Below are 27,442 nucleotides of genomic sequence, written 5' to 3' on the forward strand. Positions count from 1 at the left end.
AAGAATCCAACTGGGTTTTCTATAGTCTCTGAGGTTCCAGTTCAAATCCATTTGGAGGCCTTGTAGCATTCTGTTTTGGGGTTCAAGAGGCAGTCCTGTATCCTCATTTTTTTTTTCATAATGCAGCTCACAGGTGTTTTTTGATGTGACTACAAGCCTTAACAAACACAAACTTTTAACTGAATCCCCTGTTTATGAGGATGGTCCTGAGACTACCTTAAGCAGGAACAGGGCCTTCCCACCCCAACTCCAGTCTTCAAGGTCATAATCAGGATAACCTCCTACTCTTCTTATCATTCTGCATTCTTTGTGAAGCCTCATTTATTCATTTTCATTTTGGAAGTATGAAGATCGTGGAGAGAAATTCATAGCAAAGGTATACTTTCTGAACAACCGGATTAAAAGCTTGTCACATACAAACATGGTTCTAAATAATGCATGATCCTTTGAACAGGAGCCCAAATCTACTCATGATAAAGAAGAGCTCTTATTTCCTCTATCAAGCGACGTTAAATGAAATTATAATACTGCCATTAAATCCAACTGTACACCAATAATTTTTCATTTCCAGTGGTACTCTTCTTTATTAAAAATCTTTATTAAATAACAAAATATGCCAGCTAATATAATAAGTACTTCCTTGAGCTCAATATTAATGTACTTGGCACACGATTCAAGGCCATCTACCAGAATGCAGGAAACACACGATTTTTGCCTAGTGATTCACTGAGCAGAGACCCATGGATACAACCTTAAAGACCAAAGAAAGACTCCCCGAGTTGTCCAGGCCCAAATCACGGGAGTGGTGAAGTGTGCTGGGCGTGCAGATGGTGACTTCTTGCTAAACCTGAATCCATGCAGCTAGATTATTAGAATTCAAACATAATTGGTAAAAGATTAAAAAAGAGAAACAGCAAAGCACAATGCTAAGCAGCTTAAGTGATAAACAATGTTGTGATCTTTGGCAAACGCCCGATAAACTACAATGAAATAGAAACAGCCAGCAATGTGTGAGCCTAAATTCTGATCGGTGCATGTTGCCTTTTGAGACTCTTAGAAAAGATACCTCTCACCTAGGAATGTTCTGGTAAAGACAGTCGGGTGAACAAAGAGGATCAATTTATCAGGTGTTTTTTTTAATCATCATATTTTTATTTTTAATACAAATATGTCATAAAATAAATGGTACCCAGGCATCTTGTAACAAATACATTTTCTGTAGTGTATATCAAGCCATCATTTACAGGTTAACACTGCAAAAAAATTTGAATGAATAATTCTTAATTGGTTTACATAAAATTATATGTCAGATGAGAATGAATAAGAACCCATCCAAAGTTGGACTATATTGTCACCGCATGAATTCCTTCACAGCTGCAAAATCCCACCCATCTACCCAGAGAACGTAGGTTTCCTGACCATTGAACATTATTTCCAAAATGGATTCATTTCTCTCGGGGCCTTTGATTCTGCAGTCCTGGTGCTGCTTAAAGGACCCACCGCGGCTGTCCTGCTCTGCGGGGAGTGGCCATTCTCCTCCCTGGAAGGGGGGACTATACCAACTCGTAGTATTTCCCAGTCTGGGGGTCAAAGTAACAATTCAGGCATGGGTCGTATAGTAAAGTCAGCACTTCCTCGTCTTCTTCCACACTCAGGTCTTCGTCACCTGCAGGGAAGGGAAACCACAGACATGTCAGCCACCGGAATGACCCGGAATCGCTCAAGTGCCACCTGGGGGAAGGACAGGAGGCAGGTGCCACCGTCTCTCCTGGGGCATTTTCTTCTGGTGGGTGAGAGTTAGGCTGGAAGGGAGATGTGGAAGTGAGGGGCAGAGGAGGCCCCAGTGACTGCAGGGCTAGCTTCCCCTGAAGGGTCAGGAAAGCAGTGTCAGGAAAGAAGGCCAGGCCAGCGCACCAGGGAAACTTGGGCAGGAGTCAGAACTTACTAATCACAGCGCTAGACTCCTACACAGTCCAGAGCTTTACCAAATGCAGAGCAACACAAATTAAATGACAGACTAGGGAATCAATCCTCAGTCGTACATCCTAAAGAGGCTACCAAATATGAATTAAAATAATAAAGGTCATTTACAGTAGAGGATACATAAAGCAGAGAATACATACAGAAGACAACATGTCAGGTGATCTGTAGTTTTATCAGCAGTAGGAAGGTCTAAATTTGCTGGGGAGATAAACATGGCTTAGTTTTTCTTTTTCTTTTTTTTTTTTTGGGTGGGGGTGGCAGGTACTAGAGATTAAACTCAGGGACACTTGATCACTGAGCCACATCCCCAAGTCTATTTTGTATTGTATTTAGAGACAGGGTCTCACTGAGTTGCTTAGGGCCTCGCCACTGCTGAGGCTGGCTTTGAACTCATGATCCTCCTGCCTCAGCCTCCCAAGCCACTGGGATTACAAGTATGTGCCACAGCGCCTGGCTCTGTTTTTCTTGTGACAGCTGTTAGAATGGCTTGGGAGAAAACTCGCACAGCCTGAGTCATAATAGTTTTCCATAAATAACATGATATTTAAAGAAATGTTTAACAAGGATGCTTCCTGACCCCCTTTTGTGTCCAATGTTGTGCTAAGTGCTTTGGTATTTGGACATGTCATTCAGAGACTCTGTGCAATAGTCCAGAGGCCAATGTCTTGACCTCCGAGCCAGAGAGGATCAGGTAAAGGGGACAGTTAGGACAACACTCTTCTCTTCATTAGCACAGGCTGTTAAGGACCAAGCAAAAACAAGCATTGGGCTTGGATCTCACCAGGGTCAGCTTTGGAAGGGCTGGCAGTGGGCTTGGAATGGGGGCTCAGCAAGAAACAGAAGCTCAATTGCAAGGCTTTCCTGACAGCGTGCATGCAAGTCGATGATCTGAGGTGTCACTGCCCAGAGTAAGTCAGGGAAGGAGTGGTGGTAAGATTCTATCTCACCCAGCCACAATCAGTCCAAGCGGACGTGTGGCCACTGTCAGGACGTTGACAGACTGGAGTGAGGTCCAAGGGCGTGGTGCCCGGATGGCGAGGGTTTGAAACCACACCACAGCCACTCCTCTGCCCATCCTCTTGCAACCATCCCAAAACATTTAACCTGAGCTACATGTTGGTGACATAATGAGTTGAACAAACGGGAGCTGTTCCCGAGGAGCATGCAAAGAAACATGTGAAGCTGGGCGCAGTGGCGCACGCCTGTAATCCCAGAGGCTTGGGAGGCTGAGGCAGGAGGATCGAGAGTTCAAAGCCAGCCTCAGCAACTCAGCTGAGACCCTGTCTCTATATAAAATATAAAAAAAGTTCTAGGATGTGGCTCAGTGGTTAAGCGTCTCTGGGTTCAGTCTCTGGTATCAAAAAAAAAAAAAAAAAGTAGGTGAAATGTCCGTTCAGTTGACTCTCGTGAGTTGAGAGCAGTGCCTGCAGTCTTTTAAAAGCAGAGCTTAACTGGTGAACAAGGACATCTGTCTTGATTGCTTGTCTCTCAATGGTTGAGTGCTCCAGGGGTGGGGAAGCACTTGCTCAAAGACCCTCATGAACTGGTGGAATGGGCAGATCTTATTGTACCCATTATATAGATGAGGGGGTCAGGGTTTGCATAATTAAATAGCTCATCTGAGGTTGCCTGGTGAATTAGAGGCAGAGCTGGGGACAGACCCAGGTTCCCAGAGTCAATTTCAATGTTCTTTTTAGTATACGCTGGTTAAAAAAAATTGAGAAGCTATAAATCTAGAGCCTAGGGTTCCTACATAATAAGCCTGATTCGATGTAAACAGCAAAACAAAATTTAAGCTCAATCAATCGGAAACTGTCAAACTAAGTGGGGGCTTTCCAATCAAAAATACTTTCTTGGTCTTGATTTTGAGAACACCTTATAAAAGTTTCCCCCGGCCCCTTTGAGAGGAGTTTAATTGCTGGCAGCCTGGTGCTGATTCACGAATTGTTGTCAGCTCAAAATAAACTCTTTAAAAAATTTAATGTACCTAAGTTTGTCTTTTAACACCATGCTTGATGCTTTTGTGAAGGGGGTGGTATAACACATTTAATTGGGAGCTATTACATAAAAGGAATTTCAACATGGGAAAGAGTAAAAAAAAAAAAAAAAGTAAAAGTGTCCTACATTTTAAAATATCAGATTTGGAAATAAAAGGAATTTGATTTCTCATATTTCAGAAACTGCCGGTGAACATCAGAGAGTCCATGTGGCAGGGCAAAGCGCTGGGAAAGCACAAAGGCACTGGACTGATTAACTCCAGGAAGGAGAAAGCCTGCTGGAGGTGACAGTGGCCCTTAGGGCTTCACGGATGAGGGGTGGCATGCGAGTGATTCTGTGGGGTTCTAGGAGGAGGCACTGGGGCCACAGGGTGGAAGTCAGGGGAAGCCAGATTTTGGCTGAGCACAAGAAAGAATTTTCTAACCATTCGTTGCTGACCAGCAAATGGAACATGTCCTCTAGGGAGGGCCAAGTGGGGGCTGGGCAGCTGCTCCTCCAGGGATTTATAGATGACACTTCATGCGGTCAGGGGACAGAACCAATGGATTCCTCTAGGGCCTCTGATGACCTTCTATGACCCCTGCCTATGGTGGTTTATGACCTTCAAGTACGCCAGGACTTTGCTCACCGCCATGTTGGGTGAGTAGTGGTAGCTGGCCTGGGCACCTGGCATGGTTTCTAATTAAGATCAGGAGACCAGGGAGGGAAGGCTGTCTTTCCTTTATTTTCTTCTGCTCCCAAGAGAGTGGTCCCTCAAGGCCCTGCCTCCCTCCTTCTGCCTCCAAGTGGGAGAGGTCGAAGATTGTTCTTCAAATGGTCGTTCCCTGTGGAAGACGACTGACCTCCGCGTCGGGACAACAAAGGGGAATGTGCCTGTCTTTTACTTTCGGGTATCCAATCTGTCATCTCTTTAACATCCGGGCTACTTCAGAAAACTGAACAAAATCAGTTTATCAATGAGAAGATTGAGTGCTGCTATGGGATTGAGCTGGGCACAGTCTAGTTGTGTTGTGACACAGAAACACGAAAAATAAAACAGCCACTGAAGATTGACGAGGAGTTAAACTGGGAGTCGCTACTGCAGAGGGGCTAAGAGCACCTGGGGCTCAAGAACCCCACACATCTGAGGACAAATAGGAGCCCTGTTGTTTACTGCCTCAATAACCGCAGGCTGGCTGGAGGTCAGTTCACCTCACTGGACCTTGGCCTCCTTGTTTCTAAAATGGTATCAACAATTTCCTATTTCATAGGGTTTTGTGGAATACTAAGTAATGCATAGCATGGTGCACAGAGTAGTTGTTCAATAAATGATAGTTACCATAATAAAATAATAAACCATAAGCTAGAACTTTTTTTTTTTTTTAGTGATTCAGAAGTATCGATACAGCTTAAAACATGAAGGAAAGGCTTCATAGAGGCAGACAGTATGGCATTTAGATAATGGAGTTAGACTCCATTGGTCCAGATCCTATTTCTGACCATAATGTTGCTATGGGATATTGAGAAAATTCACTAGTCCAAGTCTTCTTTTCCAATATTTAAAGTGAGGATAATAATAGTACTTGTCATAGTTCTAACACGGACTAAATAAGTTTCCTTAATAATACTCAGTATACACAGTGAATACTCAATAAATATCATAATCATCTTCATGGAAAACAGTGATTAGGCATGAAAGGATGAGAGGGGTATTTTCATTTATACCTTATTGTCCTACTGAAAACCGAATCTATTTGTTTTTAACTACTGGGAGAGGGTAAAAAAATGGATTTGAATAAAATCAGAAGCCCCCAACTATTTTTTACATAGGACACGATGATGAATTCATCTTTGACTCAAAACAGTCCTTAGACCAAAAACCATGTATGTTTCAAAAAGTTTTCCATCAGGTATAATATTAAAAGTCACATATCACAGAGAGCGATGATTATGAGTCGCACTTTCTCAGGGATGTGCTGTTTGATTTCTTGTCTTCACTCCATCAACACACCGGGGGAGCTGACCTCGGGCGCATAAGAATTATATACTATATAATTGCTTAGTGCATTCTGTGCCTGTGCTTTACAAAAAAGATAGAATTTTAAGTTGGTGCTATTAAATTTGAAAACTCAACACATTTTACAACCAGTCAGGAATCTTTCAAGATGAAAATAACCATTGTAATGGTCCGTGGGTCTTTATCACCCCACTGCAAAGGAATCAAAGTGGATCCAATTCATTAGTAGAGGTTTTTGTACATAATGCATACAAACTGAAGCAATAACTGCGATAGAAATGCATTTGTTCCAATACATATCACTACAGAACCTCATACATTGCCACCATGGGGGCTACGACAGGTTTTGTGGGTTTTACTACCAAAGCGCTAAGTGGATGAATGTTAAAACCAGCAACAATAACATTTGTGCAGAAATTGGGTGAGATTATGTATAATTTCACATTGAAATAAGCGCTTTCAACTTACATAAAAGGTTGTGTTTTCATTGCAACTTCATTTTCAAAGCCTCCAACTTACATCATTTTGCCATTGTAATCCCTACGTAATGAAATTATAATATCATTAAGCAATTACCACTATGATGTCAAGCACTGGAAAATGTTTTGAAAGGTAATTATCCTGCATGGGTATGGGGTAATTTTCAATTATATTCTTGGAGAGTGCAGAGTTTGTTTTTCCTCAAAATGCTAAATTGCTCTATTTTAAAGGCTGGCTACAGAAAGTCTAAAAGGACAAATTAACAAATAAAGCCATTTTCTGCTACCAGGCCAAGAGCATCTGGACAGGGGTCCAAATTGCATTTTTATTCTTTAGCACATAATAAAGCCATTCCTGGTAAAGTAAAATTACCTTTCAGATAATAATCTATTTACAAACTTTGAGCCTCATCTACTTTGAAATTGGTTAACAGGAGAGAAAACTAACAAAGCCACACCAAACACAGCCACAGTGGCTGTCCTCAGTGAGATCAGCTCGGGTAATAACCCATCCAGTTCACTTTTGAGAGGCAATTAATACAAATGTTTAATCATGTTTATTTAATGCATCTTAACCGTAGACAATAGAAAACCTCTATGTGTGAGCTAAGTCTTCTTTATTTTCTTTATTGAAAATAAACCGTGTGGCACTAGTTTATCAGATTTAAAAATCTCTGAATCAAGACACTGTACTTGATTTTTCGATTTTCTGATGCTGCCGTCTAGAATTAAAAAAAAAAATAGTTAATGCATTTTTTTCTCCTATAGATCTCCAGAACTGATAGACGGCATTTTGATGTGCATACTAATACACTATTGTTTAAACAATTCAGCAGTGAGGGAGGGATCACCATGAGGATGGGTCAGCCCTGAAGATCAATAATAATGACACTTGAGATAAGATTTTGCTGAGTGCTAGACACCTGCAAATGCTCCCCCTGACATCACTCATAGTAGGGTGAAATGAACTTGCACTGAAATCCTGGACGCACTGTGAGTTCTGATGAATTGTGTTCTTCAGCAAACGTGTACCTTTGAGTAGGAGAAAGACAAATGACCAATAGAGGAATAGAAATGTTGTAAAGATATTTTTTTCTATTAGAAAGCTATTTGGTTTTTTTTGGAACTCCAATAACATCCTGTGATTACTGTTCAGGTGTCAATTTGGGAAATAGTTACCTTTTGTAAAAGTTAGCGCCTCTCTTATATGGACGATATCAATTAAGGGCCAGGTTGAACAATTTGGTTGATTAATTAGGGGTTATTGTAATTTCAATCTCTCTAGGGGTTACAGTTTGGATGTGAGGTGTCCCCCAAAAGCTCACGTTAGACACTGCAAGAAGGTTCAGAGGAGAAATGATTGGGTCAGGAAAGCCTTAACCCAATTAGTGAATTAATCACCCGATGGGATTAAGTGGTGACTGAAGGCAGGTGGGTGTGACTGGAGGGAGTGGTTTATTGGGGGCGTGGTGTTGGGGGTCTATATTTGTATCTGGTGAGTGGCGTCTCTCTCTGCTTCTGATCATCATGTGGGCCGCTTCCCTCTGCCAAACTCTTGAGCCATGATGTTCAACCTCCCCTGGAGCCCCAGGCAATGGGGCTGGCTGTCTATGGACTGAGCACTCTGATGCCATGGCCCTCCAACTTTTTCTCCTCTATAATTGTTCTGGTTGGGTCTTTTAGGCACATCAGTGAAAAAGCTGACTAAACCATTAGTTAGTCTTGGCAAAGGAATTCAACGTGGGCTGTAGGGGTGGGGCTTACAACTCTGAACGCCTTTTGTTACACGCGAAGAAAGGTCTCTGGCCAATCCTCCTAAAAGCCTGATTTGGGGCAAGGTGTTACCATGGCGCTGTGAGGAAATGCATCCCAGTTCCTGTGAGAGAAGCTGAGCCTGCATCCTGGACCAGGACCCCTTCTGGGTTGCATGTTGCGGGGGATATGTAGGTGGGAGAGGTTCTAGAAGAGAGAAGAGAGCATCTGAGACATGAGGAGTGTGTTTACCTTTCTAGAGGAGGGTTCACTTCTGGAGTCCCTGGCAAGTGTTGACTTACTTCCCTCCAGAGAAGACAGCCCCTGGACCTCATGGCCACTTAAGAGGCAAATATTTAATCCAGAAAACTTCAAGAAAAGTGAACTTTCTAGATGTAACAAGTCACAGTGGACATTCCGGTTGTGTGGTTCTTATCCACTTAACTAGGAATTCTATGGTAGGACAGAAGAGAGGGGGTTAAGGGTACAGATGCTCTGGTCAGACAGGCTGTGGCAGTGTCCTGCTCCATATTTGGTGGGTCTGTGACCCAGGCTTGCTCCACCATCTCACTGCAAACTGGGGACATGACACCACTCCATGCCTGCCAGTGCTGGGGGAAGTCATCGTGGGATAATGCGCAGCCAAGGCACCTGGTGCTGGCACCTAGGATGCTTTATTCTTGCTAACTTCTCTCGTTATTTTTTATATCACCCACATTGCTCTTTTTGAGGAAGATCTACTTTGCATCTTCAGTAAATCTTCAAGGTATAAAAAAAGATACAAAGAGTAGCTCAGAACAACCCCAGGTTTCCTGTGGCCTGCAGACTTGCTCGTTCATGCATCCTTTTTTTTTTTTTTTTTTTTCCTTTTTGGTACCAGGCATTGTACCCAGGAGTATTTCACCACTGAGCCACATCCTCAGCCCTTTTTTATATTTAATTTGGAGACAGGGTCTTGCTAAGTTGCTCAGGGCCTCACTGAGTTGCTGAGGTTGGCTTTGAACTCTCAATCTTCCTGCCTCAGCCTTCTGAGCTGCTGGGATTAAAGGTGAGCGCCACCACCCCTGGCTCACTCATCAAATATTGACGGAGTGTTTGCTATGTCCTGGATGCTACATTAGGCACTGGGGATGCCACTTATGTTCAACGAAGCATAATGTTTAGGCTCAGAGTATTATGTAAATGTCAAGTAATTGCGTGGCAGTAAACAGGAGGTCTGTGGAAGGAGTCCTCTGTTAGAACGGAGCAGGCAGCCCTGGCGAGCTGTGAGGAGTCATGAGACTTTTATAATTTTTTTTTTTTTGGCAGTGCTGGGCCATCAAATCCAAGGCCCTGTACATGCTTAGACATGTGCTCTGCCACTAAGCTACATCTCCAGTCCAATTTTTGTTCTAGCAATTTCGATAGTACATCTAAAAAATAGGCATCTGCTGTCTCTATTTCTTTCTTGTGGGAGATTCATCAATGTTCATAAAAGAATCTCCTCTGTGGCATTGCCATAGAAAAGGCACGAGATTGTTATTCAGAGGAGACTGGCAACTCCCCAAACCCTTCGGAATTCCTTTCTTAACTCGGAATCTGTGTGAGCCGTGAGGTCTGCAGGTGGGAGAGAGAGGTCATTATTATTCCTTTTGGAGCTGGTGGGCATGAATAATTGAAGGGTCATATCTGTAAAGGAACAAATGTCAAAAACAAATTGACAACTATTCTTCGAGCCAAGTATGGTTCATTTTCAAAAGGTCAGTTTGGTAGTTTTCTTGAGTAAGTTCTGAAATCTTAACTTCCAATTTTTATATTTCACATGAGCTCCCAGAAAACACATTTTTAGTAAGTGTGGAGGGCACCGGTGCTCCTGGTAATTGGTATTCAGCAAGTATATTATAGCCCAGGAGGAACTGCGAGGCGCCAACTGTTCCCCATCCAGTCGGGTGGCAGGGATCACAGAGCATCGCTGTTCCTGCTGGTCGCTCGGCCCACTTGAAGGTGGCGTTTATACACTTGAGACATTCTGGCTGGGCAGAAATTGGCTGTGACACAAACTCTCACTGAATAAAGTAGGGACAGGAACCTCGGGGTCGAGATGTAAACTCATGCACTTTTTTTTGCATGGACTGGGTGTGTTTTCTAGAATTCCAGAGTGTCGGGCCATCTTTCCCTGCTGTTAGAAGGCAGGCAGTAGTTGCACAATGCAGGTTGGCCTCCCATCTCTGATGGAGGTGTGGTGGTCCAGCGTGTCATCTCAAGGATCTTGGTCCCAGGGAACTATGTGGAAGATGGAAGATAGGGTAACAACACCCTCGGAAGGCTGTTTGAGTGCCCAGAACATGGGAAGATGAAATACACGTGAGCTGTTATCTTTATCCCCCAAGTCTGAATGGTCCACTTGTCTTCCCTGGGAACCAGCACAAATCATACTCTCACAAGCCAATAAAAGAGTTCAGCAGAAAGAAATGGATGAGGAGGAGTCTGGGACCCTATCCTAGCTGGGGCTCTGATGGGACATTTGACCTTGGGCAAGTTATTTACCTCTTCAGGCAAACTGAGGAGGCCCAACACCCCTGGTTCATCAGAGCTCCAGGGCAGAATCCTGAGACCCTAATTCTCCCCTTTAAGCCAAAGCAGCTCTGCTTTTAGCCTCTTCTGCCTTTTGGGAAACCACATGAGCTCTCATTTGAAATAAGTGTTCACCGCTTAAAACTAAAGTTTAAGAGCCACTGCCTAAGGCGATCTATAACTTTTTAATTGCTAAAATATATGGGTATAAGTTCAACACTTTCATGTTTGAAATTCAGAAATATCCCAATTATACCAAAAAACCAAAATTAGGGAGAAAACTGAAGGTCAAATTTCAATGAATTGTCCTCTTTTTAATGTATTTTTTTTATGGTTGTTGTAGGAAATGACCAGTGGAAGACCATTTCTCACCTTCCTGCCCTCCCTCTCTCCCTTCTTGTCTTTTTTCTAATGAGAATTTACAGAATCTAATATATGCCAGAAATGGCAAAGGGACTTGGGATCCAGGAAGGAGCAAAATGACAAGGTCTCTGCTCTTGAACATTTTTAGGCTACTTAGGAAGAAAGACCATAAGTAAATCAAGATTTGCAAAAGACAAAAAGGCCCTGAAGGACGTGTTAGGAGGGGAAGTAGAGGCCACAGAAGGGGGGAGTCCCACTGACTTAAGACTGTGGCCAGGCACTTCCAGGGTCGGTCCATCTTGTGCTTCACTGGGCTGCCCTCACCCTCAGTCTGGTCAACTGGGGGCTACCTGCCACTTCTAACAGGTATGGGTGGGAGAGCAGGCAGGTCCAGGGCTGAAACTGTCACCTGAGGGGTGTCTCTCTCTCTCTGGCTTTAAGAACCTAGCTTCTTTACTCAGCCATCAAGAAGAATGAAATGAGGGCATTGGCTGGTTAATGTATGGAACTGGACACACTCATGCTAAGTGAAATAAGCCAATCCCCAAAACCAAAGGCCAGATGCTCTCTTTGATATGGGGATGCTGACTCACAAGGAGGGGTGGGAGAATAGAAATTCACTGGATGAGACAAAGGGAAATGAAGGAAGGGAGGGGGAGGGAACAGGAAAGACAGTGGAGTGAATGGGACAGAACTTTCCCATGTTCATATATGAACACACGACCAGGCAAACTCCACATCATGTCCAACCACAAGAATGGGATCCTAATTAGAATAAGATATACACCATGTTTGCATAAATATGTCAAAATATACTCTATTTTCATGTATATCTAAAAAGAATGAATAAAAACATGGAAAAAAAAAAGAACCTAGCTACTAAGCCCTTGAGATATTGATTTGGTTTTCTTAGAGATTAGAAATTCTCAATAGAAAAAAAATTTTCCATTTCTTGGCTTTATCTATTGTTCTTTTGAGCAGGTAATCTGTTTACCTGGCTGAGAACCCAAAACGTAAAAAAAAAAAAATAGCGGCTAGGCTTTGGGGGCTAGGTTGTTTGGGCTCAAACCCTACCTCTTAGCAGTTGCGTGACCTTGGGAAAATTGTTTAAGAACTGTGTGTCTCAGTTTCCCTAACTACAACACACACATTTACAGGGTATATGCCCCATGGTGGTGTTGTGAGGGCTAAAAGTAACAACTGAGCACAGCCTCTGGTATACAGTAAGTGTCAAATAAATGACACTATGCAATAGAAACCCAAGAAGAATCCCAGAATGCCCACAGCCATGCCTCACTTCCTCTTCTAAAGATATGAACTAGAAACTTGAGCCCATTATTTTTCTTTGACAAACACTCTACAGGAACAGAAGGAGACTCTCTCTCCGTGTATTGCTCAGTACTGACCGTGCTAGGCTGTCAAAACCACGCCATGACCCCGTAAAGATGAACCAAATGGGAGATGGTTTTTGATGGTATTAATTAACTAAAAACCATGCAAGCATATCAGAAAAGGGGAGGGTGAGCAAATAGGGAACATGGGCTTGTGATGGCATTAATTAACTACAAACCACTGGAGCACATGAGGAGAGGGGACAGCTGATGAGAGCCAAGGGTGATGGGCAGAAAGGGTGCCAGATCTGGGTCACTCTGGCCAGCTCAATTCTACGATCCTCTGAATTTGTTAATTTGCTCTCAATGGAACTTCTGTTTACCTTCAGCATAACAGAGCTCCTGCTGTCAGAACCCAGCTCTGTGATGGTGACTTTAAGACACCCTTCCAGCCACTTATCACTAACATATATCTTGGGTGCCTTTGCTCAAGGACCACGCTCTCGGTTCCTGTGGCTTATTTAGGACACTTAACATAACATATTATTTGTTCCCTCCCAGCAAGGTCTCCTCCTGACAGCCAAGATTCTATTTTTCTGTCAGAAGTAATTATAAATGTACACCTCTAAAAAGATTCCCAATTTGAGGGGCATAATCTATTTCAGATAGTAAATCACAGAGACATCTCCATCCCTTGGGCGGCCAGAACGTACAACTCAGATGTATGAGCTCTCACTCTGAATTCCCCACACCTGAAGAAAAATGGAATGCTCCAACTTTCTCCCTGGGGCAGTTATGAAAAAAAAAAAGAGTCTGAAAAAAAAAAAAAAAAGAAAAAAACCCAAAAACCCCAGCGCTTTTGTCAGAGCAATTTATATTGGTTTCACTTCCATTTTTTGACAACTTCAGATACAGTGCTTTCATCTTCAAAATTCAACCCAGAAAAGTGTCTCAGAGTCCTGCTCTGAGGTCATCTGTCACTTGAGATCACTCCCACCTCTCCTATTGCAACCCCTCTGTTTTTTTTTTTTTTTTTAACCAAAGATCCTTTTGGGTTCCTCCCCCCCACAGTCCTGACCATCAAGTTCTCTGGTTCTAGCCAGAAAGTAGCCTGTCCTCTCCGTGGTTCTTGCCAACAGAGGGAACAGTGCACAAATTTTCATTCCTGCTTCCTTCCAGCTTTTATATGACTGATGTCTAGCCTAGCTAGGGGACAGGTTTTGCTTTAGTAAAAAGGCTGTATCTTTGTATTAATGAAAACATGGACAAGTATGTGTTAATGATGGGGACCTGTTTTGAGAAATTGCAGGGTTGGGTGGTTTTGTCCTTGTGAGAATGTCACAGTGTGTGCCTAATGCGGACCTAGCTGGTCTAGGTCAATCACTCCCTGTGGCCTCTTGGTGCAATCAAGAGACACAGTACACGGGGATGTCTGAGTCTGCGGATAGTGCACGGTGGCCTATTATTTTACAGCAGACTATTCTTTTTAAGTACCACTTTTTAAGTAGAAGGAGTATATTCTAAAATACCAAAGCAAGTAAAAAATGTAAATACTTAAACCAATACCATGGTCATTTATTATCATCAAGTATTATTTATTGTGCATACTTATGTGTGCTATGCTTTTATATGACTGGCAGCACAGTCACATTACCACAAACACATAAGCGACGTGTTGTGTTGTGATGGTGTGGTGGCCCGCGATGACAGGACACTAGGCAGTAGGAATTTTTCAGCTCTATTATAATCACAGGGACCTCTATGGCACATGTGGTCCAGTAAAACTTCAGGATGCAGCCCGTGACTGTTTCTAAGTGATATCAGAGTTCTGAGTGTGCTTTGTAATAATAACGCCAGGAAGTATTTGGTAGGAACCATTTTAAGTGCTTCACATATGGTTACTCATTGAAGCGTCACAGGAGAGCACCATGTGGTACCATTATTAGGATTATTTCACAGATGTGGTGACTGACATTCATAAAGATCACGCAGTGAGAATTGGCAGAAGTGAGATTCAGATGGTCAGTTTGATACCAAACCATGCTCTTAAGCCCTAAGCTGGATTTTCCCCTAGGATTAACCTTTAGAAGGACAGGGACAATTTCTCTCTCCGCTATTAAAAAATCTGGGCTGGGGCTGGAGCTCAGTGGCAGAGTGCTTGCCTAGCATGTGGGAGGCACTGGGTTCAAGTCTCAGCATCAAATAAAATAAATAAAGAAAAGATATTGTATCCATCTACAACTAAATATATATATATAGAACCAATAATCTAAAAAAATTAGGAACAGCATCACCTCATTTTCGGTGTGTGAGCATAATAAACAGCACTTAACAAAAACAGTGGCATCTCAAAGTGACAGACTTTCTCTATTCGTAATACATCATTTTTATTTTTTTATGCATAGTGTTTTTCATATTCCCACCTTGAGCACTGAAGCTTCCAGAGGAGTCTGGATGCGGCTCGGTCGGCTGTTGACTGGGAGGAACAATCGGTGGGCTCAGCATGTTTAACCAGTCCCTAAAAAGAAAGGAAAGTGAATGAAAAACACGTCCAGAATTCCGTGTGATAAAAATCACATGCCATGCGTCATGGGTGACCAAATTCTACATGGATTTTACTTTTCTCCTGGATTTCCAATTCCCTGGGGCTTCCACAAAGAAACATTTCCCCCCATCCTTCTTATATCCAAAAGACAAGATGTCTAGATATTAATATTCAACTTTGTATATTGGTTAATATGGAGTCAATTACCTTACTGATCAACTGTTATATAAATAATTGAATTAAGTGGTGACTAGTCCTCTCAAAAGTTTATTATTATTGCTATTAAACTGTAGCACTTTTTGTCCCCCTCACATTAGAAAATTACTGGTAGCATATGCCTGTAATTTCAGTGGCTGGGAGGTTGAGGCAGGAGGATCCAAAAAAAAAAAAAATGGATGAAAAACATTTGCCATCCATTTGCATCAGAATTTCAGCGAGGCCACCACCATCTCTATTCTCAATGAAGAGCAGGGTGTGGTTTTACCTGCAATGGTAAGCCAAGTGCAGCCTCAGTGACTTAGGGAGACCCTAAGCAGCTTAGTGAGACTGTGTCTTAAAATATATCTAAAAAAAGGGCTGCAGATGTGGCTCAGTGGTTAAGTGCCCCTGGGTTTAATCTCCAGTACCCCTCCCAAAAAAATTTATTTTAAAAATTTGGAAGAAATGCAACAGGGTACTGGGTGTGGTGGTGCATTGTAATACCAGTGTCTCAGGAGGCTGAGGCAGGAGGATCACGAGTTCAGAGCCAGCCTCAGCAACTTAGCAAGGTCCTAAGCAACTCAGTGAGACTCTGTCTCTAAATAAAATATAAAAAGTGCAGGGGATGTGGATCAAGGGTTAGGCACCCCTGGGTTCAATCCCTGGTACCAAAAAAAAAAAAAAAAAAAAAAGGAAGAAATGCAGCAGCGTAAGAAAGCCTGATAGAATCACATGCCATGCATTATAGTGACAACTGTCTCCATGTCATTCAAAACAGAAGCTTATCTTGGAGTGGTCATGGAGCCACCAGGACCTAGGGATTAGTATGCATCCACTCAGGGCTTTAGAGCAGCAGGTGGCAACAGAAGGGGACAGGGCAGTCAGCCTGAGTGGCTGCTTTTCAGTCTCTCCTTATGAATGGGACAAAACCACTCCTGCAGGCCCTCCAGCATCCCCTGTCCCTTTGCTCAAACTTCTGACTTCATTTCCCAGGCTCTAGCCTTCCTCCTTCCTTCCCAGTCTCCTGTTCCCTCTAGTAGACACCTGGGTGGGTACAACTGAAGGTGGTGACATCCAGAAGGCGTGAGTCGTGTGTGCTTGGACTTTAAGCCTCCTCACTTCCCCACTTGCTCCTGAGCTCTGTAGGTGAGTGAGCAGGTCAGCGAGTCAGCGGATGTGAAGGCCTTTCCACTGTGAATTCTAGCTCTGGCCTTGGGACCAGCTCTGTGCACTGTTTACCCTTTCCTTCTCAACAGAAGCACGTCTGCATGACTCAGGGACTCCTTTCTGAATTTCTGTATTTCTTATTGTCCTAACCAACAGCTAAGAGCACTGACTCCCAAGGCCAGTTCCAATCAAGTGAAAACTGGGTGGAGTCACTTGATATTGCTAAGCCTCATCTGTGTAAAGGAGACAATAATCGTACTTCAGAGTTTGCTTTAGAATTAAATGGAAACAAACGGATGGAAAACATTTGCCATCAATTTGCATCAGAATTTCAGCGAGGCCACCACCATCTCTGTTCTCAATGAAGAGCAGGGTGTGGTTACCTGCAATGGTAAGCCAAGGTGGGAATTTGGTTTTGTTGAAATTAAACCAGTAAAGGATAAGTGGAATGATCACCAGCTTATACAACACGAGGTTTCCTTACAAGTTCTTATGGTTTGGGTGTGAGGTGTCCCTGGAAAGCTCATGTGTGAGACAGTGCACGGATGTTCAGAGGTGAAATGATTGGGTTACGAGAGTCGTGACCTAATCAGGAGATTGCTCCACAGTGGTAACTGTAGGAAGTAGGGCATGGCTGGAGGCGGTAAGTCCCTGGGGGTGTCCCAACGCACACACTGGGGGATTAGTGTTATCCTGGGGGATTATATTATCCCTGGCTTCTGGCACCCAAGCTCTCTCTCAGCTTCCTGGTTGAGAGCTTTCCTCTGCCAGGTCCTTCTGCCATGATGCTCTTGCTCACCTGAGACAAAGAGCTTGAAACTGTGGGTCAAAATAACCCTCTTCTCCTGTAAGTTGTTCTTGGGGGAATAATGGTCACGGGGATACAAAGTGGACACTCACACTTCTAGAATAAAAGGTATTTCTAATATAAAATTCACTCAGCTCCTACTCATAGTATTTTACGAGATTTCTAGTCACTGTTCATAGCTGTCGCTAGATTATGGCTGGTGGGATGAGTGAGGTGACCATGCTATGTAACTGATTTCTAATGATGCATTAAGGAAGTCAGAATGGATTTGTCACAGACTTCAAGCTCATGGGTCAGTTTCTGATAAGCACCTTTTATTTAGTTCATTTTAATTATAGCAGACCAAAAAATTCTTGATTATAGAAAATCACAAGGTCATATATAAATTACCAGCCCAGTGACCTCATCACTCACCAAGAGTGACAGAGAACAGGGATGAACAGGGGAAAATAATGCTGTCATCTGGTGACAGCCCCAGCTACAGACAGGAACCCTCCACAGCAATAGAGGGAGCTCCTCCTCGTGGTCCACAGAGTGGGGGAGAGGTGCTCATATTATATAAAGGAAGGTGTTTGCTCCTTAAGCAAATGATTTCCTTCTCAGCAGTTGTTGTGGGTGGTATAGGGTTCTTTTTGTGATTTAAAAAATAATGTCAGATTTATAGCAAAGTCGCAAGAGGACTATAAAGAACTCTTGTATAGCCTCTGTATCCAGATTCCCCACCTTACACAATTTATCATGTTTGCTATCAGTCAACGGGTCAGAAACTGCAGTCCATCGGCCAAGACTGGTCTGCTGCCTGTTTTTGTATAGTCTGGAAACTAAGAATGGTTTTTCCATTTTTAAATGATTAAAAAAATGCAATTTTTAGGACACATTCTGTAAAATTTGTATTTTAGTGTGTCCAGACCATGTTTTATAGGAACACTGCTGGGACTGTTTGCTTCTGTAGTGTCTAGTGGCTGCTTTGGTGCTACTGCAAGAGGGTTAAGTACTTTTTATCTAATCTTCTGCAGAACAAGCTCAGTGGCCCCCTCTCTATGACCACGTGCTCATCTTGAGCCCTCCAGTACTGATCCAACACACACACTCATTCTCTCTCCTTTCCCCATATTCTTCATTCACATTCATCCTTCTGTTCTCCATATTTTTAACTCCTTTCTGATAGCGAGGAGCTTGGCTCCCATCAATGCATTTACTTATTTTCTGCATTATAGAACACACTCAGGAGTCGTTTCAGAATTGCTAAGCAGCAAAACAATAATAAAAAATAAAGCAAACAAACCGAATCCCACTTCAAACCTTCCCTTTCGACTTCTCTATTTGTTTACAGTTTTTTTTCTTTAGTCAAAATACTATTTTCAAAATTTACTGGGGTAGCTTCTCTTTCCCCCCTTTCCTCAGTATGCTTATATCCATTTGAAACACAGCTATCTGCTTCTGTTTGTATTACACTTTAGGTTTTTTTCCTCCATTCTTACTGATTTCTATTATTTAAAAATTGCTATTGAGCATGTAAAACATGAACAATTCAGGAGGCAAAATGACCCAGGAAGGTGTGTTCAGATGAGAGTTCGATCCTCCCAGAACTCCTTGCTGATTCCCACCCCCTCATCACTTCTACCTATCCCACCTGTCCCTCTGTAGGTCTGCTCTTCATTACTCCTGGTAGTGCCCTTCTGTTTTATTTTGCAATAAAGAAGCAGATATGATGCCTATTTTAAAAGTTCCCACTTTTCTTTTACAACAGATAGCATACTACAGTGATTCTCTTTAGACTTTTGTTGTTTCAGCTTACAATATGTGCTGGAAATAACTTCATACCATTGCACAGAAAGCATCTTTATTCTTTTTTACAGCTGCCTAATATTCCAGCAAATGGATGTACCATCATATATTTCACCACTCTCTTATGTTTGGGCATGTTTTCAAGACTTTTCAATTACTGTCATTAACACTGCATGGAATAACCTTGAGCATATCTATATTTGTATGCTTGGAAGTTTTATCTTTAAGGTCAATTCCAGCTTATACCATTTTCCCACCCTGGTGGCAATTTTTGATATTACTTTCCATATGCTTAGCAATTGCATTTTTTTCAAAAGCATCCATTTGTGGTGGCTTGTTAATAAGCACTTCATGGTCTAGCACCTGCATCTTATGACTTTGTACTTCCTCATGTATTGTTTAATGCTAACCCATGGTCCTGACCCTCGATCAGCTCCACTGAACCTCCATTCCTTTCCAATGACTGGGGAGTTCCGGCTTAGGTTTAATCACAATGTATGTGCCTGCCCTAGTTTTAGTTCAGAACCACTTCCTTAGCTTTTGTTCCCCAGCTACCTGTGTTCCTTCCAGAACATGTTCTTGCTCTGCGTTCTGCCATTTTTGGAGGGGCCTCGCCCTTTGGAGCTGATACTCTGAATTCCTCAACTGTGACCATAATCCCTTCATGCCTTGGACTGACTCCATCCTGTCACTAACCGGCCTTTGCTCCTTTGATGGATAAACATTCTTTTCAGTCAGGCCTGCCCTCTGAACATGCGCCAGAGCTTCCACTTCCTCCTAGCTCTTGAGAACCCAGGCAGACCTGTCTTCAGACTGGAGAGACAGCTCCTAGGCATACCTGTGCAGCCTGAGGACTGTCACCAGAAGAGGGGTGTCCTTTGAGAATCAAGTCAATGGATTTGTTTTAAATACCACATACAGAAACCCAGTGCAGATGAAGAATTAAAACCATCTTGTGAATTTTCACAACAGCCAGTCTTGATCTAATATTAACATCTTAGCCCAAAAGGAATACCACATGATTTCCATTCAATTTGCATGCAGACAGTGAACATGACCTGAGTGAGCTGGATGGGATATTTTTAAGAGGGAAGAGAGCATCCTCAGCTAAAAGAGATTCTGGCTCTAGTGCCTTCGTCTAAATAAGATTTTGTTTACAAGACCATTTTTACATGCATTTCTTTTATTAACGTGTTCCCTATAAACACACACGTAGGCACGGATACAAAACACTCCACCACAACAAGTAGCTCAACCATCCCTTCTTATATATATGGTTACCATTTGCTGAACTCCTGTGTGCCAGGCCCTGGGAATTGTGAGAGCAATTATTTTTGGTTCCTGTCCTCAAAGAGTCATGGTCTGATGGAAGAAGCACTTGAGCCAACAGAAAATAACAATAACAATAGGCCATGGGCTGTATTCGCTGGCCACCGTCTGCCCTGATGGACTTCCCTTGCGAGGCAGCTACCTATGATCTTGTGTACATTTAAATGTTTATTTGGGGAAGTGCTTATTTCAGACATGTAAAACATGACAATAACTGTTATATCGCTCTCATTTACAGTCTTGCGCCACCTGTTCTCATAAAGCTGTTGGTCAGACGAACTGGCCCAGTGAAGTACTTTTCACAGAGGATCTTTTGTTAGAAATTTAGCAATTTGCAGTAATGTTTATCCAACACTCAATGATACTCGTTTCATCCAGGCAAGGTGGCGCGTGTTTGTAATCCCAGCTACTCTGCAGCCTAAGGCAGAACTGCAAGTTCAAGACCAGCCTTGGCAACTTAGTGAGACCCTATCTCAAAACAAACAAACAAACAAATAGAGAAAAACAACAACAAAAAACTCACTTGTGGGGAAAAGTCACAGAATCTTTGTGTGTGTGTGTGTGTGTGTGTGTGTGTGTGTGCCAGGGGTTGAACTCAGGGACGCTTAACCACTGAGCCACATCCTCAGCCCTTTTTATATTTTATTTAGAAACAAGGTTTTGCTGAGTTGCTAAGGGCCTCACTAGGTTGCTGAGACTGGCTTTGAACTCCTGTTTCAGCCTCCCCAGCAGCTGGGATTACAGGTGTGTGCCACGGTGCCCCAAATAGAATCTTTTAAAAAACTGGTGAAAACTTTTCCCTAAGAAAATGCTCTTTTACTTCCAATTTCAGGAGGTCAGGGAGTGTCTGAAGCCAACCCATGGACTTCTGAATCCCAGAGGAAGAACTTGTGCACCCTGGAACATCATATGTGTCAAGTAGTGTGATCCATGACCTGTCAAGTTTTTCTACAAAGCATCAGACATCTGTAAGTGTGTGTATTAGGCCTCATGAGCAACAAGTTCTGTTGCAATTATTCAACTTCACTGTAGTAGTGAGAAAGAAGCCATAAACAAATTTATGAATGGACATGGCTGGGTTCCTATGAAACTTCATTCACCAAAACAGGCACTGGGCGGGATCTGCCCACGGGCTGGGTGCAATGACCCCTGACCTTAAGAAGGAACTACGAAGTAGAAAATTCTCAAGATTCTTAGGAAAATTCCTGCCCATCAGTTCATTAGTCCAGAGGCGGACACCCCACCTAACCTTGGCCAATCATTACCCTTCCCAGGACTTTCTCAAACTAGATCTGAAAAGAAGACAGTCCTACAATGAAGATGAAGGCCAAAAGAAATGAAACTCAGGAGTCGCTCCTGATCACACTTCCTGTCACATGAAGGAAGCCAGTTTGAAGACAGAATGGGGTACCTTGAAATCTGGACTCTGGGTCATAAAACAGTATAGACCCCACTGAATGATCAGGGAAACTGGGACAATGTGGATGACGCAGGGGTTCAGTGTAGCACAAGGACTCTGAGGTCTTGGGAGTTTGTCTATGTGAAGATGTGCTAGAAATACTTAGGTATACATTACTAAGCCTTAGCCAGAGCTCTTGAATATGCCGGCATTATCTCCAAACCCACCATCTTTGTCTATTCTTCCAGGATCTCTTCCTTGGTTTCTCCCCATTCTGGACTCCCTTAATCCAATCCAGAGTGAGCTTTTCAAAATTCACTTACAATTTTAGGGTCAAATCCTAGATCACTGCACTGACTTAAAGCCTTGCACAGCCGGTTCCTCCACCTCTGCCCACTGGGTTTCTGCCCCTTTCTCTGTCACTAACATTCAGCCCTCAAGCTTCAGAGAGAGACACAACCTTGGCCCCCTTCTCACAGGGGTCTAGTTTCCTCTGTCCTTTGGTCTTCAGCTTTCAGCTCAAATTCCACTTCAAAGGCGTCTTCCTCGTGTCCTGAATCTACCACAAGTTCTCTGTCACTTGACATCAGGAAAAGCCTGGCATATTCAAATCAGGATGATTTGAGGCAAATTTAAGACAGGACTCCTTACAGACATGAGGGCAGGTATAGGGGAACCAAAAGGGACAGCGCATAACTCCAGGACTGATGTCACTCCTAAGCCTTACCTTAAGGAATAAGGAAGGGACCCAAACCCAGACAGCAAAAGGCATGGAGAGGGGGCCTCCTGGGAGGGAGCTGTGGCCGCAGTCCTGCATTTTCAGTGAGCCTGAGCTGGTCCCACAGGGGGTGGGGGAGCTGGGGAAGGGTGTCCTGGGCATCTCTGCCCTCTCGTTTCCAATGACTGAGCCCCATCAGGAGTCCAAGGGCAAGGGATGACATATTCATGTCCATCAGCCTCTCTGGGAGAAGGATGGAGAAGGAGGAGGGTGGATCCAAAGGGGCGGGGAGAAGATGTCTGGACAGATTCCCTGGTGACTTCCAAAAGGACATCTCACTGTGTAATCCTCCTCCCGACTGAGGGACTGAGTCACGTCTACCCCGATCCACAGCGACTCTAGGCTCCGTAGGGAAGGCCGTCCTGTCAATCTTCTTCACAAACACTAGATTCTCAATGAATGAATGAATGAATGAATGAACAAATAGATGGCTGTTCATAGGAAGGCTAAGGCTAAGGCTAAGGCATTCAAATGGGAGCAAAACCACTGAAAACCCAGGAGTTCTCTGAGGAAGACCTTGTAGGGTTCAGGTGAGAAGAGAGGGATGGGAGGAATCACAGAACCTTGAAAAGGCAAACTAGCTGAGGATGAGGTGAGCATTGTGTTTGCCAGACATTTCTCCTCCTCCCACTCCCCAAAGTGCTCCCCAGGGGATGATTACATTACAGAAACATCTGGAGTAGGATCTCATCTCTTTCAAAAGCAAAAGAAAAAGCAAAGCATAAACAAATACTGTATTTTCCTCTCACCTCAATCCAGGCTTATTTGGAGACATGTAGCAAGCACGCATACAGATGGGAAATAATTTTTCTTTCTTCATTTCCTTGTATCTTTTGTCAGGAAATCCATAAAATGGAGATGATCCCTCTCCTGCCAAGTGCTCAGTGCTCCAAGAAATCTCAAAAGCATTAACTTCTTTATACTCATTTAAATATAGTTTGTACATTCTCTCTAGAACTGAATGTCTTCCTGGCTTGGCAGTATTTTCCCTCAGGTTAAGAAAATATTAATGTCGTGGCACTTTAGGACCATTTTCTAGATGTTGCCTCAGTAGCTATGACAGAGTGTTCAATCCTGGAGGTACAAATCCAGGCATCAGGTGTCAAGTTCAAATGTGACATATAACTAGTCACAGCCTAGCTAGTTGACAACAAAGAAGTCTGTGTACTTCTTCTCTCTCTATTCTGTTATCAGCTTCACTATTTTATGATTTCACGCTGAATAAATGTTTATTGAACTCCCGTAGTGTTGCAAATTTTATGCTGGGTACAAAGGAGCAAGACACGGTCCCAGTTTACTAGAAAGGATAGAGAGTGAAGCATGGGTTAGAGGTGAGCCCAGGGAACCTTGTACAATGGGGAGAACAGTTTGGGAAGGCAAGTCACAAAAGGGTTATTACTGAAGGATGAGAATGAGGCAATAAGAGAACAGATGGAAGAGTATTCTATAAAGAACAGCATGCACCATAGTAGAAGTTGTGAGGGAGCTTGGGGTACTCCTCGTAGCACAAAATGATGAGACTGTAGTCAGTTGCTGAAGAAAGCAGGATGCTTGGATGGAAAACTAAGGAGTGCTGAAGGCCCTGGGGATCTATCGAAAGATTTTCAGCTAGACCAATAGTGGACTTGCATTTTACAAAGATCACAGTGGCAAGTGGGTGCAGAATGGATTGGTGGGGAATAGAGGGGCCCTGAAGATTAGTTAGGAGCTTGTTGCTGTGTTATAGGCAAGGCATGGTGGTGTTATTCTGGAAATTTAGTACATAGGTGTATGGAAATATATACAAGAAACACAGAACCTTCCCCTTGACAATATCTGTTTCCCATTGTGTCAAAATAAGGTTGTAATTCAAGGGGAACAGAATATGCCACCTCCAAATACATCACTTTAGCATACTGATCACTTTGAGCTGAAGGCAAATGAGGTACAGTAGACTCAGGAAGGGCTGTCTAACCTCCCACTTCCTTCCTAGAAGCAGGGCATGTATTTCTCCTGACAAAGATGCTTTCTTTGTATTGAGAAGAGAATATTCTTATCACCTAAGATGGGGATTTGACACTTAAACGAATCTGTGTAAACAAACCTTACTAACATTTGCTAATCACTATCCCACAATTTGCTGCCTCCAACCTAAGCCCCATTTCCCTCTGCCTTATCGTAACTCCACTGTTTATCTGTCTTTGTTAAGAAGGTATATAAGCTTGAGGATCTAGCCCTTTTTTGGACCTTCAGTTCTTTTCTCCTGCTAATCTGTTTTTAGTCAATTTGATTCACAGGCTCCAGTCCCAGAACCTAAGAGAGTAGAGGAGTCTTTCCTTCCCTACATAATGTACAGAAATCTCCTGAGAAGACATCTCATTTATATTATTCTTTGAAAGGGAAGCATTCTAGTGATGCCTCAAGGATTTTATACTCTAATAATAAACATTTTAAATTATTTGTGTGTGTCCCATGTATTACGTTGAATTTAAATGATTACTCAGTATCTCTGTGCACCATACTGAGTTGGATGTGTAAGGATAAATAAATATAAGGCCTGGTACCCCAAAATTAGGCTCAGATATGAATTGGCAGTGTCAGAAGAAATAGAAATTTCTCCCTCCCACCACAAAAAAGCTTGACCTTGTATGTAACTACAGAAACGTAAATTAAAGTAACTATACACCACTGAGACTTAGCAGCTTAGCAGACGTTCTAAAGACTGATAAAACTTGGTGAGGGAAAGGTAGGGAGAGGATCTGCTACATACACTGTGGGCAGAAGTATAAACCAGTGAACAATTCAATAATATCCATCAAAATGACCTTTGAGCAGCAATTCTACTGCTAGAAGTTCATTGTGCACACTTCCTAGCCCAACCTTAGGCAAATATGTGAACAAGGATATTTATCACAACACTGTTTACAGTAACCGAAAAAACTGGAGATCACCTAAATGTCGATCTCAGAGAACTGGATAAATAAACCATGGTATGTCCAAACAATGGAATAACTTCCAGTAGCTGATGGAAAATGTAAGTCAGTTGATAGGTATAAATTCAGAAAGATCCAAGATCTATTTGGTAAAAATTTAAAGTGAATTGAAGAACAATATAATCATATCCTTTTTATATAGAAAAATATGTATATAAAATATATTTGCTAAAGAAAGATTCTGATGAGTGTCTAAGAAACCTGGGTGAATTTTGTTTTTGCACTAAATTTTTTTTTCTGCCCTGACAATTCTTTTTTTTTTTTTTGACTAGGAAAGTGCCCTACCACTGAGCTACACTCCCAGCCTTAGAAACTCTCTTTTTCTTTAAAGAGTGGAGTCTTTCTCTTCGGGAGATTCCAATAATGAGATCCGCAATAAGACTTCTGAAACACATCTTCAAAATACCTGCAACAAGTATTTTGGGTAATAAATGGTTACTGGACATAGATGCTAGATTGATTCCTCTTACAGTGAGGAGGAAAGAAGAAAACAGGTTCTTTTCTTCATGCCAATTTGCTCATATAAGCTGTTCCTAGCAGCCCCCCCTCCCACTGGAAATATAACTCCAACAATGACAGCAGAACATTCTGGATCTTTGAGAATTTTGGTAATGTTCCTGGAAATTGTCAAGATTTTATTTACATAAATGAAAACTGCTTTATCTAATGCTATAGATAAGACTGAAAAACAGTTTTCTTCTTTTTTTTTGTGGTGGGGAGGTGGTACTGGGGATTAAACTTGGGAGTACATGACCACTGAGCCCCATCCCCAGCCCTGTTTTGTATTTATTTAGAGACAGGGTCTCACTTAATTGCTTAGTGCCTTGCTTTTGCTGAGGCTGGCTTTGAACTTGCGATCCTCCTGCCTCAGCCTCCAGAACCACTGGGACGTGTTCATGAATCTGGTTCCCCAGCTGAACTCTATGGTGCCAAGTCTGACAAGTGAATGACACAACTTAAACTGTGTGCAGGGGTGCACACCTGTAATCCCAATGACTTGGGAGGCTGAGTCAGGAGGACCACAGGTTCAAGGCCAGCCTCAGCCATTTAGCAAGATCTGCTCTCAAAACAAAAACTAAAAAAAGCTAGGAATGTTGCTCAGTGGTAGAGCACCCCTGCATTCAATCCCCAGTTCCCCTGCCCGGGGAGGGGGTGGGGTGGGATGGGGGGAGAAACAATATAACTTGACAAAGAATGGTTACCATGGGAAAGTTGAAATCTGCCTTTACAATGGAGGGGAAAGCCAGGCTTGCTCAGAGGGAGGGAGCACAGACTTTTTTCATCTCAGAGATGTATTCTTGTGAGTATGTGAAAAGAAGCTTAATATTATGTTTTAATTTGCTTTTCAAAGGATCTTTCTTTTTTCCTTATTTTTTCTAGCTGCTGGAGGACAAAAGGTCTCAGCCTCACTGAAAACCAGGCAGTGACTCACTCACCCTCTACCTTTCACTGGAGGAGAATCATTTTGGGGTGAAAATTCTCAAGGAAGTCAGTTTATCTCCTCAAAACAGAAAGGACTAATCAAGCATTGTCTGATTAATTAGAGACTCTTGGAAAAAAAGTGCTATCAAGGCCTACAGCTGCAATCAATTTAATCAACATGCAAAGAGCCAATCATTGGTTTTCTTGATTAACAAAGCTGAATGTTAAACAGAGAAGTGTGACATTGTCGTGCCATTAGCTACAGCTACAAATTGAGAATTTCCCCTAAATATTCAAAGTCAGGCCAGGATAAAGTGAAAGCTTTTTCATATTCAATTTCTTAACGTTGAACCCTATAAGCATGGCCATTTCAATTCTTCCCCTTGATAGTTCATGTAGGAAAAATAATTTTCATCCAAAGAGCAGAGATGAGCGGTGATGTCAGGAAGCTCCAAGACACTGCCCCACTCCCCACAAAAAACCCACAAAAAACCACACACACACACACACACACACACACACAAACCCCACTCCCGGCCACACAGGTCCCAGTAAAATTTACCACGTGTAATAGTGCTAGT

The 27,442-nt window shown here is 42.7% G+C and overlaps 1 protein-coding gene and 1 long non-coding RNA gene across 7 annotated transcripts in view; one reads left to right on the forward strand and one right to left on the reverse strand.

The window, feature by feature from the left end:
• The window catches only part of LOC125616263, an 84,031-nt gene extending 56,659 nt beyond the window's left edge, over positions 1-27,372 (forward strand). For all 5 annotated transcript variants that reach the window (XR_007346887.1, XR_007346886.1, XR_007346885.1 and 2 more), the window contains 3 exons: positions 21,123-21,258; positions 25,712-25,863; positions 26,820-27,372. This is a non-coding gene — a long non-coding RNA (uncharacterized LOC125616263). The remainder of the gene's footprint in view (positions 1-21,122; positions 21,259-25,711; positions 25,864-26,819) is intronic.
• The window catches only part of Cfap20dc (CFAP20 domain containing), a 220,012-nt gene continuing 193,707 nt past the window's right edge, over positions 1,138-27,442 (reverse strand). For both annotated transcript variants that reach the window (XM_048801194.1, XM_015494492.2), the window contains 2 exons: positions 14,879-14,973; positions 1,138-1,666 (listed from right to left, as the gene is read on the reverse strand). In XM_048801194.1, the coding sequence (XP_048657151.1) occupies positions 1,554-1,666; positions 14,879-14,973 (208 nt within the window). In that variant the 3' untranslated portion in view covers positions 1,138-1,553. The remainder of the gene's footprint in view (positions 1,667-14,878; positions 14,974-27,442) is intronic.

Source organism: Marmota marmota, unplaced genomic scaffold (genome assembly GCF_001458135.2).
Source record: "Marmota marmota marmota unplaced genomic scaffold, marMar, whole genome shotgun sequence".
NCBI classification, from domain to species: Eukaryota; Metazoa; Chordata; class Mammalia; order Rodentia; family Sciuridae; genus Marmota; species Marmota marmota.